Raw genomic sequence first — 17,566 nt, 5'->3', positions numbered from 1 at the left:
TGGTGCCGCTTCATTAATGTGGAAGGCAGCTGAAATTTGCTGCATCAGAAGAAAACCAGGTGCAAAGCACCCAGCCCTGGCAAGCTGTCAAGTGAGCTCCCTTTGGGAAAAAAAAGGGGAGCATCCCATGAGCATGGAGCCAGTGCTGCAGAAATTACAGAATCACAGAATGAATCACAGAACAATATGGGGTTGGAAGGGACCTCTGGAGATCATCTAGTCCAACCCCCTGCCAGAGGAGGTCCCCCCAGAGCAGGTTGCCCAGGAACGTGTCCAGGCGGGGTTTGAATGTCTCCAGAGAAGGAGACTCCACCACCTCTCTGGGCAGCCTCTTCCAGGGCTCTGCCACCCTCACAGGAAAGAAGTTCCTCCTCATGTTTAGATGGAACTTCTTCTGTTCAAGTGTGTGCCCATTTCCTCTTGTCCTGTCACTGGGCACCACTGAAAGAAGACTGGCCCCATCCTCCTGACACCCACCCTTTAAGTATTTGTAAGCATTGGTTTATCAGCTTATCATACTGGCCACCCTGCTCCATCCATCCCCGTGGCAGGAATCATTCGCAAATGTTCTGGGAAGGGATGCAGCAGCACACAAACCCTCTCTGCAACAAACCGAGGAGGATTGTCTTTATACCATGTCAGGAGCGCCAAATGCACTGTGGCTGCAAACACAGTCACCAAGCACTGCTCAGCTGCTGGCAGCCTTTGCTGGGAGAGAAGCAGCATCTGATGGGTCCTGCGGCCCTGAGGACCAGTGGCTGCAATGCCAGCAAGCGCCCAGAGAGCCCTGCCTCCCTCCTGAGGGGCCAGGCTGCTGGAGGGGGCTGAGGCAGTGCAGAAAGGTAAGGGATGCCTCATCAGAGCCTTGCAGCCACCCTGCATGGGAAGCGGAGGAAATGGCTCTGTGGGTCACCCTGAACACCGGCAGTCCAGTTCCCCCTGCTCCTCTGAGTGCCTCCTGCTTTGTACCCTCCCTGTCCTGGAGTCCCCAGCATCACTTGCTGCTAGCCTTGGCTCTGCTCAGCGTCACCCAGCCCCAGCAATGTTTGCGGGTGGGATGTGCTGGAGCGATGTGGCAAAGGCTCCTCTGCCACCTCATTGGGGCCTCCTTGGGCTGGAGGAGCCTTCCCTGTGCCGCTGAGCAGGGAAAGCACACCAATTGCTCAAAGAAAGTGAAACAAAACCAGGAGACTTACAGAGAGCCCTTGTTCCAGCGAGTCTGTGTTCACGATAATGGGAGCAGGGTTGGCCTGTGAGAAGACAAAAGCGGGATGTCACTGAGCTGAGCGATGAACCCAGCCCTTCGCGGTGCACTGCCTCTTCCCTGGCTGTGCCACCGCAGGCAGAAGAGACCAATTCAGGAAGGACTTTGCTCTTGTGCCTCCTCCAGGTGCCCAACAGCCCTGAGACAGAAGCAGGGCCACAGCATTGCTCTGGGCACTGGTTCTCTCCTCAGGCCTGGTGTGTCCCCAACACCTCATGGCCTTGGCTGTTGAGAAGGAGACAGGAAAGACTGGAAACTCTCCCAGCTTCAAGCCAGAATCCCACCAGCACCCAAAGTTACTTGGAATCCACATTCCTGAGGGGTTAGGAAATAGGAGCAGGGAAGGAAGTCTCTCTAGGGAAGGATGTATATCCAGCAGACCAGCCCTGGAGCCTGCACGCACCTTCCAGCAGCTGCTGCTGCCCCACCTAAGCACAGGGCCACCATGCCCTGGGAGAGGAAGTGGCAGCGTTTGGTCCCTCATCCTTGGTACCCCAGGGGAAGCCCTCTGCTCGGCAGGCTCGGCTCACCCCCCCCAACACTACCTGCATCCCCCCTCTTTTGCAAGGCTCCCCACAAACCTCCTCCCGGGTCCCTCTCCTGCCGGGGCTGCCCGTTAGCTCGTTGCACGCCGCAGGGGAGGGAGACAGGGACGCAGAGGGCAAGCTCAGGCGGGAGCAGGCAGGGAGGAGGCCCTACGGGAGGAGGGTTCTCCCGAGAGAGGGGCCCGGGGGAGCCGCAGCGCCGGTGGCTGGAGCCGGACGGGGGGGGGGGAAGAGGCGGACCGGCCCCCCCCGCCCGCGGGGTCCCGCAGCCCGGAGCTGTCCAGCGCCGCAACCTCCTGAAGGCGCCGCGCCGCGCCCCGTCCCGGGCGGCTGCTGGGGCAGGCAGCAGGGGAGGGATGTGTCTGAGCGGTAGCGGGAGGGAGAAGCGGCACAAAGAGAGAAATTTAAGGTTAATTACAAGGCCGATGCTCCTGGCCGGCACGCAACAGCAAGTGGTGCAGAGCCTGGAAGGTCTGGTAAGTCTGGGGGTAAGTTAGGGGGATCGTTTTTATGAGGAGGAGCCTGAAACTACGGCAGAATGTGAAGAAACATGGCGAGTGGGTAGGGGGGAAGGTGAGATGGAATGGGGCGGGGGGATAAAGCAAAAAAACATAGTCTCTTAAGTCCTCCAGCTTTAACTGTGCTCTTCTTTCCTTGTGTTGTGTCTGTTAGATGTGGGTTTTTTAGATGGAGTGACTAGAGGGAGGGAAGCTGGGACAGCGAGTTGGTTGTTTTCTCTAGGAGCATTTGCATCAGAAGACTGTGTTTAGTTTTGGGCCTCTCATTACAGGAAGGACCTTGAGGTTCTTGAGCGTGTCCAGAGAAGGGCAACGGAGCTGGTGAGGGGTCTGGAGCACAAGTCTTGTGAGGAGCAGCTGAGGGAGCTGGGGGTTGTTCAGCCTGGAGAAAAGGAGGCTGAGGGGAGACCTTCTTGCTCTCTACAACTCCCTGAAAGGATGGGGTAGCAAGGTGGGGGTTGGTCACTTCTTCCAAGGAACAAGCGATAGGACAAGAGGAAACGGCCTCTAGTTGCACCAGGGGAGGTTTAGTTTGGATATTAGGAAAAATACTTCACTGAAAGGGTTATCAAACATTGGAACAGGCTACCTGGGGAAATGGTGGAGTTGCCATCCCTGGAGATATCTAAGATGTGTAGATGTGGTGCTGAGGGACATGGTTTAGTGGTGGTTTTGGCAGTGTTAGCTTGATGGTTGGACTCGATGATCTTAAAGGAACCTTCCAACCTAGATGATTCTATGATTCTTAGTCAGGATTCATGTCATCGTTCCAAGGCTCCTATGGAAGACATCAGCCACAGTGTGACGGGGAAATGCTAAGAGACATGAACTATAAGGGGAGGTGAGCCCTCTGCTTTAGGGCATCAGAAACATCAGACTCAAGGTTAGCAACAAGCAGGTCAAGGTGTGGGCTAGTGCAGCAATTAACAGGAACCACTGTCTGTCCAGTAACGTGGGGGGTTGGACTGCACAGCCCAATGGTCTCTGTGAGTCTGATATTTTCAGAGGAGCAGGCTACCTCTTCATTGTCCTCCTCTGGGTTTATAAGCCCTCGATAGAGACCAACATCTTCACATAACCCAGCACGGCAGTCCCCACCATCTCCTGTTTTAGCTGATCGTATTTCTGGACTTTTCGCTCTCCTTATTTCATAGGTGGAAGAGTTAGGGATCAATCCGATTGTGGTTTAAACCTTGCTCCGAAAGGTTCTGCTCTCATACGGATGGAGCAGGAGGTAGTTAATTTGGTTTATTCAGATGCTTTCTGATCTTTCCTGCAGCTGTAACTATTGGTTACAAAACCGTAGTTTTTATGGCAATTAATTCTCTAGCTCAGGCAAATATGACCACTTACAAGCACTCCTGCCAAACCCCTCCCACACACATAAGAGAATCACAATTTTCAGGTCCAATGTCTTGGGATCTCCATGGCCCAGAAGCAATGTTAAGCTGGGAATATCCCCCCTCTGGCAGTACACAGTCCTTGTATTTAATCCAGATAATTTGTGAGATAGCATATATTAAACCTGGCACTGGCTTTTATTAGTCCCCAGTGAAATTCTAGGAAGGGATTCCACATTTCAAGGCAAAAAAGAAGCACTTCTACTGCCAGCAATTAACAAACGATGGATGTCTGAACCTTGATGTGCCAGAGGTCAGCTCTTATCTAATAAAGTTTCCAGGAAGGATGCAGAAGTGGCAGCCTCAGTGAATGTAGCCTGTCACGTGCCCCATGATTTATGACATGAATTCAACTCCACAAATGATGCTTTGGATCCCTCCCAGGGAGAAGTGCTCTGTATGATAATGTTGTAGAGGCTTTTGCAGGTCCAGCCTGAGTCCTCCACTGAGCCCCACTCCAATCGCTCTCTTTGTAGAATTACTAATAGCCCACAAATCACACATCGCATTGCCTCGCTCACACACTGGTGAGCCCTAAGGACATATTTTGTCTAGCATGCTCACTGCGCACTGAGCATCCTTCGCAGCCATTCCACACTAGTGATTTTTACATCTCAAAATACTGCTAGGAGCACAATTTCCCACTCAGGCTCCAGATGGGACCCAGGAGATGTCGAATGTGAGTGGATGCTTAAAACAAAGTCACACACGGTCAGGAGGAATTCAGACCAGGAAATCCCCGCTTGCCTCCTGTGGCCAGCTATTTCAGCTACTACAAGAAAGGTGTTTGGACATTAGCTGTGACTTCCACTTGCAAATATTGCAACATTTGCGTCTCGCTTGTTCTACTGTAGAGTCAGACAAGACCTAAGACTCAGAAATAAGCAGAGGGCCTGAAAATGAAAAGCCTCTGCCTCCCTCTGTCAGGCAGGTACATGTGCCGATCCCTCTGCTAGCCAAGGGAGGAGAGAGAACATCATTTTTTGCTGGGCAGCAGGAACATGCTGGTGAATTAACCATGCCCTTAATTCTATAGGGAACGGTAAGTAATTTATGCCCTAAGGAGCAGGGGGTTGCTGCATGCAGGGAGGAGAGGGAGCAGGGCTGTGCATTCAGGTCACATTCAATGGGGGCTGTCAGATCTCTTCCATCTAAACTGCTTCATCACACCATTATTATTTACCAAGGCCTGTTTGTGCTTGGGGGATTTACAAATGGAAAGAGAAGAGGTCCGAGCCCCTTTGGTGCTCACCCCATGGCAGCAGGACCACCAAAGCCCAGTGGAGCTGGAGGTGCCCTGAACTCTCTCCATCAGGCAGAGTTGCAGGGGGCTCCTCAGATCCTTGGGCTCGGGGGCTGGAGGCTGCAGGGCAGGTGGGATTCAAGGAGGACCTTGGGGAGCGAGGGAGGTCACTGCACAGATGCAGAGAGACTGAGCTAGGCGCAAAGCCAGCGAGGCAGAGGACAGCTGTTGGGAAAATCTGGGCAGCAACAGGAGATGAAGGGAACAGCGGTGAAGGGGGATGAGGTTTGAAGGTCACGATTCAAGAGTTCTCTGGTCTCACGGGGACTCAGAGAAGCAGAGCCTTGCATTCACCTGTGTCGAGGCACCAGCACTCGAGCACTGCACGAGGGTTCCGGTGGCAGCCACAGCCCAAGTGCTAACAGAGGGAGCAGCCACCTGCCCTGTGCAGCCCCCAGCCAGGGGCTGGCTCCCTGCAGAGGCCCTGGGAGAGCCCAGAGCCCATCTGGGGGCAGCTGCCTCCGTGGCTAAAGCCAGGAGGAGGCTGTAGATCTGCGTGCTGGGCTGGAGGGACGTCTCTTCCCTGGCAGCCCACACCCCCTGCCCCAGGCTGGAGCAATTTCACTGCAGCGTGTGCAGGGAGCAGCAGGAGAGCCGGCAGTGCCCAGATACACCTCAGAGGCAGGATTCGGCCTTCCAGAAACACCTTTAGATATCACCTCTGGGCAGTCATTGAGAGGGACCGCTGCTGTTGGGGCTGTATTTCCGATGGGTGACTGCCCTTGGCAGCCCAGGGGCACCAACACAGTCACCTGGGGGCAGCCAAGCCCCAAACATCTATAGGTATCACCCTTCCCCTCTGTTTCAATTGCTGTCATCTGCTGGGGCAGAGGTAGGAATTGCAAAACATGATGATTTTCCAAAAGTTGCCCCCGAAAGAAAAGCTGTGATTAAATGGAGGAGGCTCGTTAGCTTGCTTCCGAGGGCTGAGTTTTGCCCTGCGGCATTTCCCCAAGGACTGCTCCCAGGGCTGGCACATGGGAGCCGAGTGGGGAGACTCTGAATGGAAAGTTCAAGATATTCTCTCCAGAACTGAAATCTTGAAGCTTTGCAAGAGCTTCCCATCCTCCACAGAGCCGGCACAGGGGCCAGCCCACAGGGGTCGGGAAGTATGTACCTCCCCCACACAAAATAAATGCGCTGCAGACGTCCCAGGCCGACAGCAAGTGGATTGTGCCCACATATAAACCCATTTCCATTTTAACGAGCAACAGGAGCCTCCAGAGGTGACAAATACCAAACCTAATGCACAGAGCTGGTCTCCGCAGGAGGCTGGTGTGCCCCGTGGGCCATGCACTGAGGGATGTGCAAGACAGGGTGACTATTTGTGACAGGGGGCTAACGCGTGAGAAACAAAGTACTAACTTAACTCCTTTATTTCTGCAACTCTCCCTGATAGGAGCAGAGTGAAAAGTCAATCTGCCTTTTAATATCTTTCGCTTCATACCACCTGAGGTGTAATAGTAACACTCGAAAGGAAATGGCTCTGGAGATAAGCAAAATTTACATCCCTTTAAAAGCTGTCAGGGGCAGAGGCCAAGCGAGGAGATGCCCAACAGAAGAATCTGAACAGGGTGGACACACTGGGCTGCTCGTAGCCCAGCTCCATCCGCTTTTTTTTTTTTTTTAAGGGTGTTAAACCACAGAGAAGGCTGTGCATTTACAGCTATGAAAGCAGCTGCTCTGTGGCAGGACCCCACAGCGCCAGGTGCTAGCTGTGAAGACACAGGTACCGGCTCGGGGACGCCGAGGAATGGTGCGATGCTGCCGTGGCAGCGGTGTCGGCTGCGGGATGCCCGGACACCGGCAGGTTCCCACTGCCGGGGGAGAGGGCTTGCACTGAGCTAATGAATTAATTTCACAGGATCGAGCCGGCGCAGCACACACGGCGAGCCCGCACTCGGCACCGCTCACCCTGATAGGCACCGACATGCTCATCTGCTTCGCGCCAGACTGCCCTGCCCTTCGCACAGACACCAGGTTTCCCAACGCTGGGGCTGTCTCCTGTACCGACCCAGAGTCCAACACACAGCTGCCAAAAACATCACCTCCTAAAGCACCTGAGATGACACGGCTCCTCCACAGCAACCTGTGGGCACTTCTGAGGGCGAGGCAGGACAGGAACCCACTCCTGAGGCTCCGGTGCCCGAGGTGAGGGACAAGACGAGCTCTGCGCCTGCCGCAGGAGCAGAGTGTGGAGCAGAGAGGTGCTGGCACCCTTCCTCCACGCTGCTCTGAGCCCCCCCGGATGCCTGCATGCCCCTCAGCTTTCATCTGGCTGTGCCCAGGGAAGCCACCTCACAGACCACCCATCAAAGAAATGATGCATTGCACATCCCTTCCCAGACCAAAGCCTGGCTCCAGCTGGCCCACGAGATGGAGGGGTTTTCCTACATCTCAACACCAAATCCATGCTTTGGCTTTCCTATCCCTTCCCCTCTCCAGGGGGGAGGTACCACACTGCTGCCAGAGGCTGGTCCCCTTTTCACAGCTCCCTGTGCTCACCTCTTTTTGCCTTTGTGAGTTCTTCACATGGTGGCCAGAGCCAAGAGTGTTTGGGACCATCAGAGGGCTGCAGAGCCCTGAGGGAGAGCTGCCTCCCCCAGGGCTCCCACGGGCTGGGACGGGGAGAGGGAGCAAAAGAAAATGGAGGCTGGAAACTTCTGGAGGCTGAAGAATTTCATGGCCAGAGGTGAGTCTCCCTTCCCTTTAACTGGGCTGGACAAAATAACTCTCTTTGCACGTTTTCATCACCCACTGCAAGAGAGACTGTTGGCTGGCACCGTTTGGGCAAGGGGAGGCACTCACCAACCCGAGAGCGTGCCAGCATGAAGGGGAGCGACAGGCTGAGCCTGACCCCCCGCCTTCCTCCTGCACAGCTCGAAATGTGGCATAAACGACATAGGAAATGATGCCAGGGCCAACTATGGAGCTTGCGGCGGGTGCCCAGGCTCCCTGTGTCAGTCCCGGCCAGCCAGGCACCAGCTGCTGCCCGAGCCCCCGTGCTCGGCTCCCAGCCGGCGTGGTGGCCCATGGGCGAGAGCCAGCCCTCCTCTCCAGGCTGCTCCTCTGGGCCGTTTCGGTGGCGTGAGCAGGCTCCGGGGCTGCGGCGGCAGAGCCCCTGCCCCGCGGCTGCACCTCGGCACCGGCTCAAAGCACCACGGCCATCCGGAAACGGGGAACGCGGGACTTGAAAGGTCCCTGGTCACAAGGATCTTTGGCAAAGCTGCTGAAGTGCCCAAAGTGTAATGCGAACACAAGCAGCTACTGAGGGTTTAATCTTTGTTTTGGTGCCTATTTCTTTAAAGAGTAAGCTTTAATGGGGACTGAAAAAAGCCTTCACTCAGCAGGGAAGGAAGAAAGCTTCCCCAAACAGAAGCTCTGTGGAGTCTAAGTTTCCATTTAGAAACCATTAAGGCCAATGTGTTCATACTTGAAAGTTAGACATCCTGTTCCAGGCTCAGCCCGCTAAAATAAGTGACCCAATTCGCAGAGGTGCTGCGCTCCGGTAGCTTCCATCTGACCTGGTGGTACCAAATAAAATTGACTCAATTCCTTTTTTCACAGGAAGAGTTATTATCATCTGAAAGACTCACGTGCTTCCCCCCCCCGCCTTAGACAAGTCCATATGTATAGAGGGGAAAAAAAAGAGTGAATAAGGGTCAGTGTTAAAATAAAGACTTCTTTGGTCCCTGGGATTCAAATATCCTGTTTTCTTCTCTTCAGCGAGTTCCAGCACACACCTAGTCACAAACTGTTAAGAAACACGTTTCTGTGGGACAAAAGCAAACCAAGATGCATCAACAGAGCCTCAAACCAAATTCCAGTTAATACCAAGGTGACAAGAGGGTATTTAGGGGCTAGTCCAGTGTGCTCTGAAGCACCACATGCCCCCCCAGAATAATTACACCCTCTGAGCACTCCTTCAGCAAGCCCCATCCAAGTGAGCTTCTGCAGACTAAACTGTGAACTTCATTTCAAATTCAGGTATTCCGAACTTGTTAAATGCTATATAAAAAGTTTTTGTCTCCAAGTCCCTGGTGCGTGTTCACAGCATATTGTTGGATTTGCAATGAGGACCCTTGAGGGATCCCTGTATCATCCCATCTTTGCATGTGTTAAAACCAACTGCGAGCATTAGCACAGCCCATTGCACCCACGGCGCTGGCATGACCTTACAGCGAGGGTTATGCCCATTCCCGAATGGCAGCTGTGATGCCGAGCCAGGGAGGCACCGTTCCTCCCGCCAGCACCCCAACCACACCAAGCTCCTTGTGCCCCCGTGAGGACCAGAGCTGGACCTGCTCTCCCCCAGGACCCAGAGACCACACTCCCCTCCAAGAGCATCCTGCATGGGGCCGTGTGCCACAGGCGCCCAGCACGTTGCCGTGGCCGCAGCTGATTATGGCCTGATTAGTCTTAATTACTTCCTCTCTCTAAATGAGCATCCGCAGCTAAGGAAGAAGCAGAAGCTCCTCTCCTCCCATCGCGGCACACGACACGCCGAGGAGCTTACCCGAACAAGGCAGCTCACCAGAGATGGCGACGGCTTCTGCTTCGCTTCCACCTCCCGCCCACCTCCGCACCCGGATGGGATCTCTGGTATGGCCGACCCCTGGGTTTCTCTCTCGTGCAACCCCCCGTGGGACCCCCCCTCCCTTGAGCACACCCTGAGGATGGCAGGCAGATCCCGGCACTGGTGAGGACTGGGCTCAGGCAGGTCCCAGCCATGTAACACCCAAAACCATGGGGGGAGGAGGGGGGTGGTGAAAGAGCCAGGAGGAAAGCACAGCCATGGGGGCACGGGGAGCATCCCTCTGGCAGGGGTGAGAGGCTGAAGGTCTTCCTACCACCCCCAGGTTCTTCACAGTTGGCTACATCCCCACTGAAACCTGCCTGTGCACGGCCCTTCCTGCATCCCCAATGCACTCTCCTCTTTCTCTGGACACGTGGCAGGGCCATGTCCTCCTGGTTTTAGTGGGTACTCCCCCTCTTCTTCTACATGTTGCACCGTTGGGGTCTCTCCCACCTATGTGGTTTCAGATGCTGCCTTTACAGCAGCAGCTACATCTCTGCTATGGCCAGTTCGGACACCAGCCCCAGCACCTCTTCCCTATGCTGCTCCAGGGGTCCCTCTAGCAGCTTGACACCCCCAAAACAGCAGTGGGGTGCAGCTCCGGGGCTGCGGTCTGTGCATCTGAGCTGGCTGGCAGGCAGCAGTTGGAAAGCTGGCCGGAGAGGAGCTCAGCTCAGTCCTTCAACTCCCCTAACTCCTCTAATGCCAACATTATCCCTTCCTCAATTAATGGGATGTGTCAGAAAGGTCAGCAAGCACAAGCGCACAGCCCCTGTTCCAGGGACTCGTGCTCAAGGGAAGGGGGAAAAGTCTTACAGGTGAATAAGGAAACCAAGGAGACAAATGTCCTTAGCTGTCCACTCCTAAATGTACTCGATATGTTTTGGGAAGGAGCACTGAGAATGTCTGACTTTCCTCCGCCTGGTCCAGGGGCTGGGTGACAGCAGGACATGGAACGCTCCGGGGTGGGTGAGGGGAACCAGCTCACCCGGCATCTGGGTGTTAAAGCATAAGTTTCCCCAGAAGACGCACAGGGAAGGGGGGGAATTACTTTATAAAGCATTAACTGGGCCCTGGTTCCAGCTGGGCGGCAGGAAAGAAAAGCCAGGACCGTCAGAAACACGACTGCCTCCCATGTCCGTGGGGCAAGGGGCCGAGAGCAGGCGTGAGGCTGGGGGTGGGGGGAGGAGAGCAGCTCAGCGCCTGGTTATAGCAACTCAACTGGGTGATGACGGCAGGATCACCAGACGGAGGTGCCCAAGAAACAAGCTGAGAGGTGAAATCAGATGGAGGGAGATATATTCGGAACAGACACGCAGATTTACACATCGTGAGTGAGGAGGTGACAAACAGGTCTGTGGGATGGGAATCAAACTCTCACAACGAGGGAGTGGAGTGAGATGAGGAATGGTGGAGAGGGAAGACCCTTCCGGGACTCCAGCTGGTGGGAGGACATGCTGGAAGAGATGCTGGAGGTGGGGGGGGGGGCAGGGGGACCACCAGCGATCGCAGAGCAAGGGGCCAAGCAGAGGGACAGGGTCAGGAACAGACAAGCACCACGTTCAGTGATGGAGCCAGACGCGAAGGGCGAGTTTCACTACAGTTGTATCTACATTTAGGTTGCCAAAAATACCTTTCACAGATTGGCTGTCTTTAATTAAAAGGATGTCTCCTGTGCTCCTGGCACGATGCAGAGCTCGTCCTGCCACGCGGGGCTCTGTGGGGACACTCTGCGGGGGGGGGGGGGAGGGGGGAGGGCTTTCCCACGGAGCGGCTCCTCTCTGCCTGCGTCCCCTGGCAGCACTGGGCAGGTCAGGCTGCGGTGCTTCCCCCAAATGCCCTTCCACAGCACAGGAGCAGAGCAAAGGAGGAAAACTTCACCCCCTTCCTGTTTTGGCTTCTCTCCTTCCATCCAAACGCGGAGAGCGCCTTCCTCCTCTCTCCTCCTCCACCTTCCAGTGCAAAGATTTAGCTAATTTCTTCTATGAATAGCACAGGAGTAGCCATAGCAACATCACCCTGCCAACCTCACCACCTCCACTGCCTCCGTGTCCCCGGCACCCCGTTCCTCTCACCCTCCCTCGCACCTCCCCAGGGAACATCTGGGGCTTCAGCCATTTCCCACCAAGCAACCTGGGTTTGGCTTCTCACCTGCCCCCTCGGTGCTCTCCTTTCTTCCCTCCAGCCGTGCCAGCCCCTCGCTCAGAAACCCAGTCCGGACCCCCACGGCCTCCCCAGGGCTCTTTCCTCCCCCTGCCATCCCTGCCCCAAGAGTCAGGAGCCCCAAATCCAGCAGCTCAGCGAAGGCTGGTGCTTCTGCCAAAATGTGCCACCCTGTGCTCACCTGCTCCAGGTAATTCCCCAGTGCCCGGGAGGAATTACAACAAGCAACGTTTGTCCATGGAAAAACACCGCCTTCAGCGAAACGCTTGCTGCCAGAGACAGGCAGGGAGGACCTGTCCCCCTGCTCCCCCTGCCTGGCCACGAAACGCCTCTGCTGGGGGAGCCCACCCAAGCCTGGCATGCTCTGGGCACTTGCAGGTGGGCGAGGACTCATTCTGATGCTGCTCTAACCTCCCTCTGCACCCCATTGACCCCCCAAGAGGGAGAAAGGGGCTGCAGGCAGCAGGGGGGACAGCAGGACATGGCATTTCTGGCCAAGCAAGGCCAGCAAACCTGGGGCAGCCCCGGGGGTGGAGGGGTTCACTTCCCAACCTCATGCTGGGAAACCTGGGGAACTGCACTGCCCCGCGCCCCTTCCCCAGCCAGGAGAGGAGCTGCCCGTGCCCCAGCCACCCCAAACGCGCATGAAAACACTGCTGAGACCGTTGGGAACCTCACGGGGGGGCCCTGCTTTGGCCCCCGTGCCCAGCTCCAGGGACCTCGGGGTGAGCTAAGCCACGGGGCTGGACCTTCCCTTTTGGGAGGGCAAGGTGCCAGCGGGTGCCAGGCCCCCAGCGCAGGGAGCGGCGGCAGCGAAGGGGTTCGGGCATGGCCGGGCAGCTCAGCGCTCCTCTCCTGAGAGTCCGTGGGCGTCAGTGTGCAGGGAGAGGAGGGGTTTGAGCGTTCTGCTCCTCTAGCGCTGCGCATCAGGGATGCTTCCCTGGATCGCGCTGCCATTCCTCCCCCAAAGCCGGGAGTCCTCCTCTCACCCCACTCGGGCAGGGGAGGTCTTGCATCCCCCGCCAGCAAGCAAGGGGGGGGACAAGGAGGGCGCAGGGCCAGCTGGAGGGACGGCAGTGGGAACAATGGAGGACAGACACGACAGCAAGCACGGGGAGCGGGGAATAATGAGCAGGGGATGTGGATAGAAAAGGGAGAAGAAACGGGAGAGATCTCAGAGGGGAGAAGAAAAGCAAAGCAAAAAGAAATGAGAAACCCAGAGCTCAGAGATTTCCTCCCTCCCTCCGGTCAGGATTAGGGGTTCTCAGTTACTGGCATTGCCTGAGCAAGCTACTTTGTGTTGTAGAGAAGGGGAGAGGCAGCAGGAGAGAAACGACAGGGCACCGGAGGTGGGAGGAGGTGCGGGTTGACGTTGGGACTGCGCCGTGTGTTGGGCAGCACGTGTGGGCACATCTCCCATGCTGCGGAGCTGTGCACAGGGTCTGCGAGTACGCATGATGTCAGAGAACATACACCACCATATGCAACCGCAAGCACGTTTCCGATGTCAGAGCATCCGTGCGCGCAGGCGGTGCGCACGCTCCTCTGCTTGCGTGAAGAAGCAAGGGGAGGAAAAAAAAGGCTGACATGAGAGGCAGTGAAGCTCCCCGGGAGGTGAACAGATCCCTGCTTTCCCGGGGAAGCCTCCTGGCCTGCACACCCTTTCCCACCTCTGCCGCTGGAAGTGCTTCCAGGGATAAGGAGCTCATTTAAAGGGGTAGCCCTGAAAAATGGCAGCCCTGCCTCTAGCCGAGGCTCTCTAGGATGCTCCTCCTCAGCTCCTGAGAAGGAGACCAGCTTTGAATCCTCAGCATCCAGCCAAATCTACCCAGAACCCGACAGCTCCCGGCCTCCCAGAGCCAAACCCATCTACCCGGGTGCAAGCCGTGCCCAGCCGTGTCCATTTTACCACCTTTTGTCCCTTTGCCCATCACCAGACCGGGAAGAACAGGGATTTCTGATGGTTCAGGCAGTTTGCACCCTCGGATCAGAAGGGGAGCATTGCTGAGGTATTTGCTGCAAAGCTTTACTCATTGCATACATTTGCTACACACCAGGGAGCAATCCAGGCTGCTCTGATACAGGCAGCACACATACCACACGCGTCATATTCTACATGCAGACCCCGCTATGCTCACGTAGCCTCACACACTGGCATCCTCTGTCGCTTGCAATGCCGCGAGGAGCTTTTGATTTTTTTATTTTTTTTAATTTTTTTTATTTTTTTTATCCACCTTCAGACAGGCTAAGGCCGAGCAGAGATTCCCAACGTGGGCTTTCAGAGCATCCCAAGCCCCAGGGCTCCGTGGCAGCACCACAAAGAGACAATGATTTCTCTTCCACCATTGCAAAAATATGAAAGGCTCCCCTGCCCAGCCTGCCACGGCAGCAATGCAGCTAGCATCGCTTCCTTCCCAGCCTGCTTGCAATTGTCTCACCAGGAACCCTGGGCCGGACCTTTCCTGCAAGCAGGAGCGGAAAGGAGGGAGCAGACATGCTTCAATTCCCTGCTCCTGCTTGCTACTCTGGATGGAGGAAAGGAAAGAGATAGCGAAGGAAAGATGGAAGAATGCTTGCCAGGAATCAGCAGGCAAGAGAGAGCCAAGGCTGATTTTGATGCAAAGAGTGGCAGAGAAAGAGACAGAAAGCAAGACCAGGCTGATAGGAAGGTGGCTGGGTTTTTGGGTGCTTTCTGTAAACATCATCTGAGCATAGCAGCTTTTAATCTAATTATTTCAACCAGAGTTACAGACTGAGACAGTAATGAAGAAAAATCAGGGGAAGGGAAGAAGAGGGTTGTGTTTTCCGAGGGGAAAGGAGGAGAGAATTCCCATTGATTCCCGTCTGTCTGCCTGCTACAGCATCTTGAAATAATAATTAGAAGGATCAATAAGAAATAATGTGAGGTTTGAAGATAATGAATGAAAAAGGCAGAAGCAGCAAATTGAAATGCCTTTCTCCAAAGCAGGGTAAATTATTTTTCAGGCAGGGTCTAGCCTCCATTTTAATGCTTTGCAAGCAGCTCCAACCATTTTCTAAGCTGGCTTGTGGGTTCAAAACAAGACTGGTCTCTCCATTTAGGGGAGAAAGAGAGATACAGCCTGAGAATGGGTCCTGGAGGAGAACACTAATAAAACAAATGCGTGTGGGAAGAAATGGAGGCAGTGAAATGGGGCAGAAAGCACAGAGCATGCCAGCGACCACAGCAGGGTTACGTAATGATCTCGGGGAGCAGGGACGTAGCAGCGGAGCGAGGAAACCACAACTCGATGGAAAGCGGGTGCCAGTTTGGGAGCGCTGGCAAGCGGCACGGCGAGCCCACGAGGCTGCCCGGCAGGCAGCACGCCCCACGCCTGCTAAACACAGTCTGACGGGACGCCCTCGACCCTGCCGGGGCTCCAGGCAACGGCATCGTAAGCGGCGAGGACCTCGGGTGGGGTGTCCAAAAAACATCACGCGCGACACCCGCTTTGTGCGGAGCGAGACCCAGCCGGCCCAGCTCGGCCCCGGGGAAGCTGCCCTGATGCTGAGCTCCTACCCTGGGCAGGAACGCGGCGGCCAGCCTCAGCAACGGCGATGCCAACCTGAGCGACGCCGGTGGCCAGCACAAGCGACGATGACGGCCAACCGCCCCAACGCCGGCATCCAGCCCCGGCAACGCCGGCATCCATCCCGGCCGCCCGCGACGCCCCAAGGGTGATGCCGCACCCCGCCACGACCCCGCCGCTCTCCCCGGGTGACCCCCCCATCAGCTGCCCGCCCCGTCCCATCACCGGGGAGCCGCCGCCCGGGGCTGGCCCGTACCTGCTCGTACCAGTCGCGGCTCGAACACGTGCACTCGGGCCACCAGCCCGGGCCGCTCCCGTTCACCTTGGGCGCGTTCTTCCCCGCCGGCGGCGGCGGCGGCTTCAGCGCGGCGGGGTCGCGGGCGGGGGGCCCCAGCTTGGCCTTGCCGCGGGCGGCGGGCGCGGCCCCCCCGGGGGCAGGCAGGGTCTGGGAGCCGTACCCTCCGTACCCGTACTGCTCGTGCTGCCACTCGCCGTAGGAGGGGGGCTCCATGCGCCGCAGGGCCGCCATCCGCGTCACCTCGTAGCACTCGGGGCACTTGCAGCAGTGGTGGTGCTTGTGCATCGCTGCCCTCACACCATAGAGCCGGCAGGGAGGGAGGGAGGGAGGGAAGGAGGGAGGGAGGGGGGCGGCGCGGAGGGAGGGAGGGAAGGATGCTCGAGGGGCGGCAGTGGCCCCCGCCCCGCGCAAGGCGCGCCCGCCGCCGCCTCCTCGCCCGCCCGGCGCCCCCGGGAGGAGGAGGAGGAGGAGGAGGAGGAAGGAGGAAGAAGAAGGAGAAGGGGGGACGGGGGGGCGGGTTTACAGCGCGGTGATCTCTGCGGGGTTGCGCCGCGGCATCGCCCGCAGCGCCGCTCACTCCCGGGGTCGCTCCCGGCGCGGGGCGCGGGGCAGCGGCTCCGCCCGGCTCCGGTGCATGGTTCGGTTCGGCCCGGCTCGGGAGCGCGGAGCGCGGCACCTGCGGCGGCGCGAAGTATCCCCCCGTCTCCTTCCTTCTCCCCCCCCGCGGCCAATCCGCGCCGGCGGAGCCTCCGCGCCCCGCCCCGCCGCGGCCGCGCCTGCCCCCGCCCGCAGAGGCCCTTCCCGGGCAGCGGGTCCCCGGGAGCTCCCGCCGCCACCTGCGGCCGCTCTCACCCCACCCCAGCCCCGGGCAGCTCCGCTCCTCTGGCCCCAGCACGACGGCGGGCGGCCCTGCCAGCTTTGTGGTGGGCACCAAGGGGTGTTCACTTGGCATCAGCTGTGAGCCACGCTGGGGTACGGAATCATTTTTTCCAGACCTGAGCCGTGGTCACTAGCCCGGCAGCAGCATCTCTGGTGCATCCCCACGTCAGCTCTCACCCTGCTTCGCTTCCCCAGGTTGCCCAGAGAAGCTGTGGCTGCCCCATCCCTGGAGGGGTTCGAGGCCAGGTTGGATGGGGCTTGGAGCAACCTGGTCGGGTGGGAGGTGTCCCTGCCCAGGGCAGGGGAGGTGGAACTGGATGGGCTTTAACATCCCGTCCAACCCAAACCATTCTGTGATTCTATAATTCGGTGAAATACGACCGTGCGCTCCAGCACAGCACCCTGGGGTTGCTGCCATTGCCCTGTGAGCCACGAGTGCATTGACATAGAAACCCCAAGGGCCTTTGCTGGCCCTTACACCTGCTGCCGTCAGGGGATGGAGGGTAGAAGCAGAGCAGAGATGCCTGCTGCTGCAGCGGGGCAAGGGCGCTGCTCCCAGTGCAGCTCAGGCAGTCCCTCACATCTTGTGCAGGAGTGTCAGACTGGAAGAAGTTCAGAACAAAGTCACCCAGACAAATTGAAGGGTAGAAAGAAAAAAAAACCTTACAAAACCCTACATCTGACCAGTTAGAACCTGAACCCGGCCTCCTAATGCCTAAGGGTTGTAATAAACACTAGGGTGGGTGAAGAATTATTTGAAGAAACGGTACATAAATACGTAGAAGAGCAGTGAAAGGTGTGCAGCAGGGCTCCGGCTGGATACGGGTACGGGAATGAGACAGAAGCAGGAGGGGGCCACAAACTGAGCCACAAGACGTGGTGGCTCAACACCCCGGTTCAGGCTACAAGATCTGTAAGCTCCTGCTGGCCTCCTGCAGCCGGCGTGACACGGCCCTGCTCACAAGCGGGGCTGTGGGAAGAGGCAGCACGTGACGGCCGGTCAGACCAGTGCCCCTGCCCGCTCCTTGTTTCTTTAGACCTTTAAACCGCAGAACAAAATTATTTCCGCACT

The 17,566-nt window shown here is 57.1% G+C and overlaps 1 protein-coding gene across 5 annotated transcripts in view; it reads right to left on the bottom strand.

Annotated features, from left to right (window-relative positions):
* DLG3 (discs large MAGUK scaffold protein 3) overlaps positions 1-17,566 on the bottom strand; it is a 79,924-nt gene that overhangs the window by 38,130 nt on the left and 24,228 nt on the right. For 2 of the 5 annotated variants that reach the window (XM_074147756.1, XM_074147757.1), the window contains exons 1-2: positions 15,574-15,900; positions 1,197-1,250 (exon numbers count right to left, since the gene is read on the bottom strand). In XM_074147756.1, coding sequence (XP_074003857.1) covers positions 1,197-1,250; positions 15,574-15,900 — 381 coding nt within the window. Of the gene's footprint in view, positions 1-1,196; positions 1,251-15,573; positions 15,901-17,566 lie in introns of those variants that run through there. The other 3 variants (XM_074147758.1, XM_074147759.1, XM_074147755.1) reach the window with 2 other exon arrangements.

The sequence above is a fragment of the Numenius arquata genome, chromosome 5 (genome assembly GCF_964106895.1).
Source record: "Numenius arquata chromosome 5, bNumArq3.hap1.1, whole genome shotgun sequence".
Classification (NCBI taxonomy): domain Eukaryota; kingdom Metazoa; phylum Chordata; class Aves; order Charadriiformes; family Scolopacidae; genus Numenius; species Numenius arquata.
Note: the sequence above shows the minus strand (reverse complement) of the source record. Positions and strands in the feature narration are given on the sequence as shown.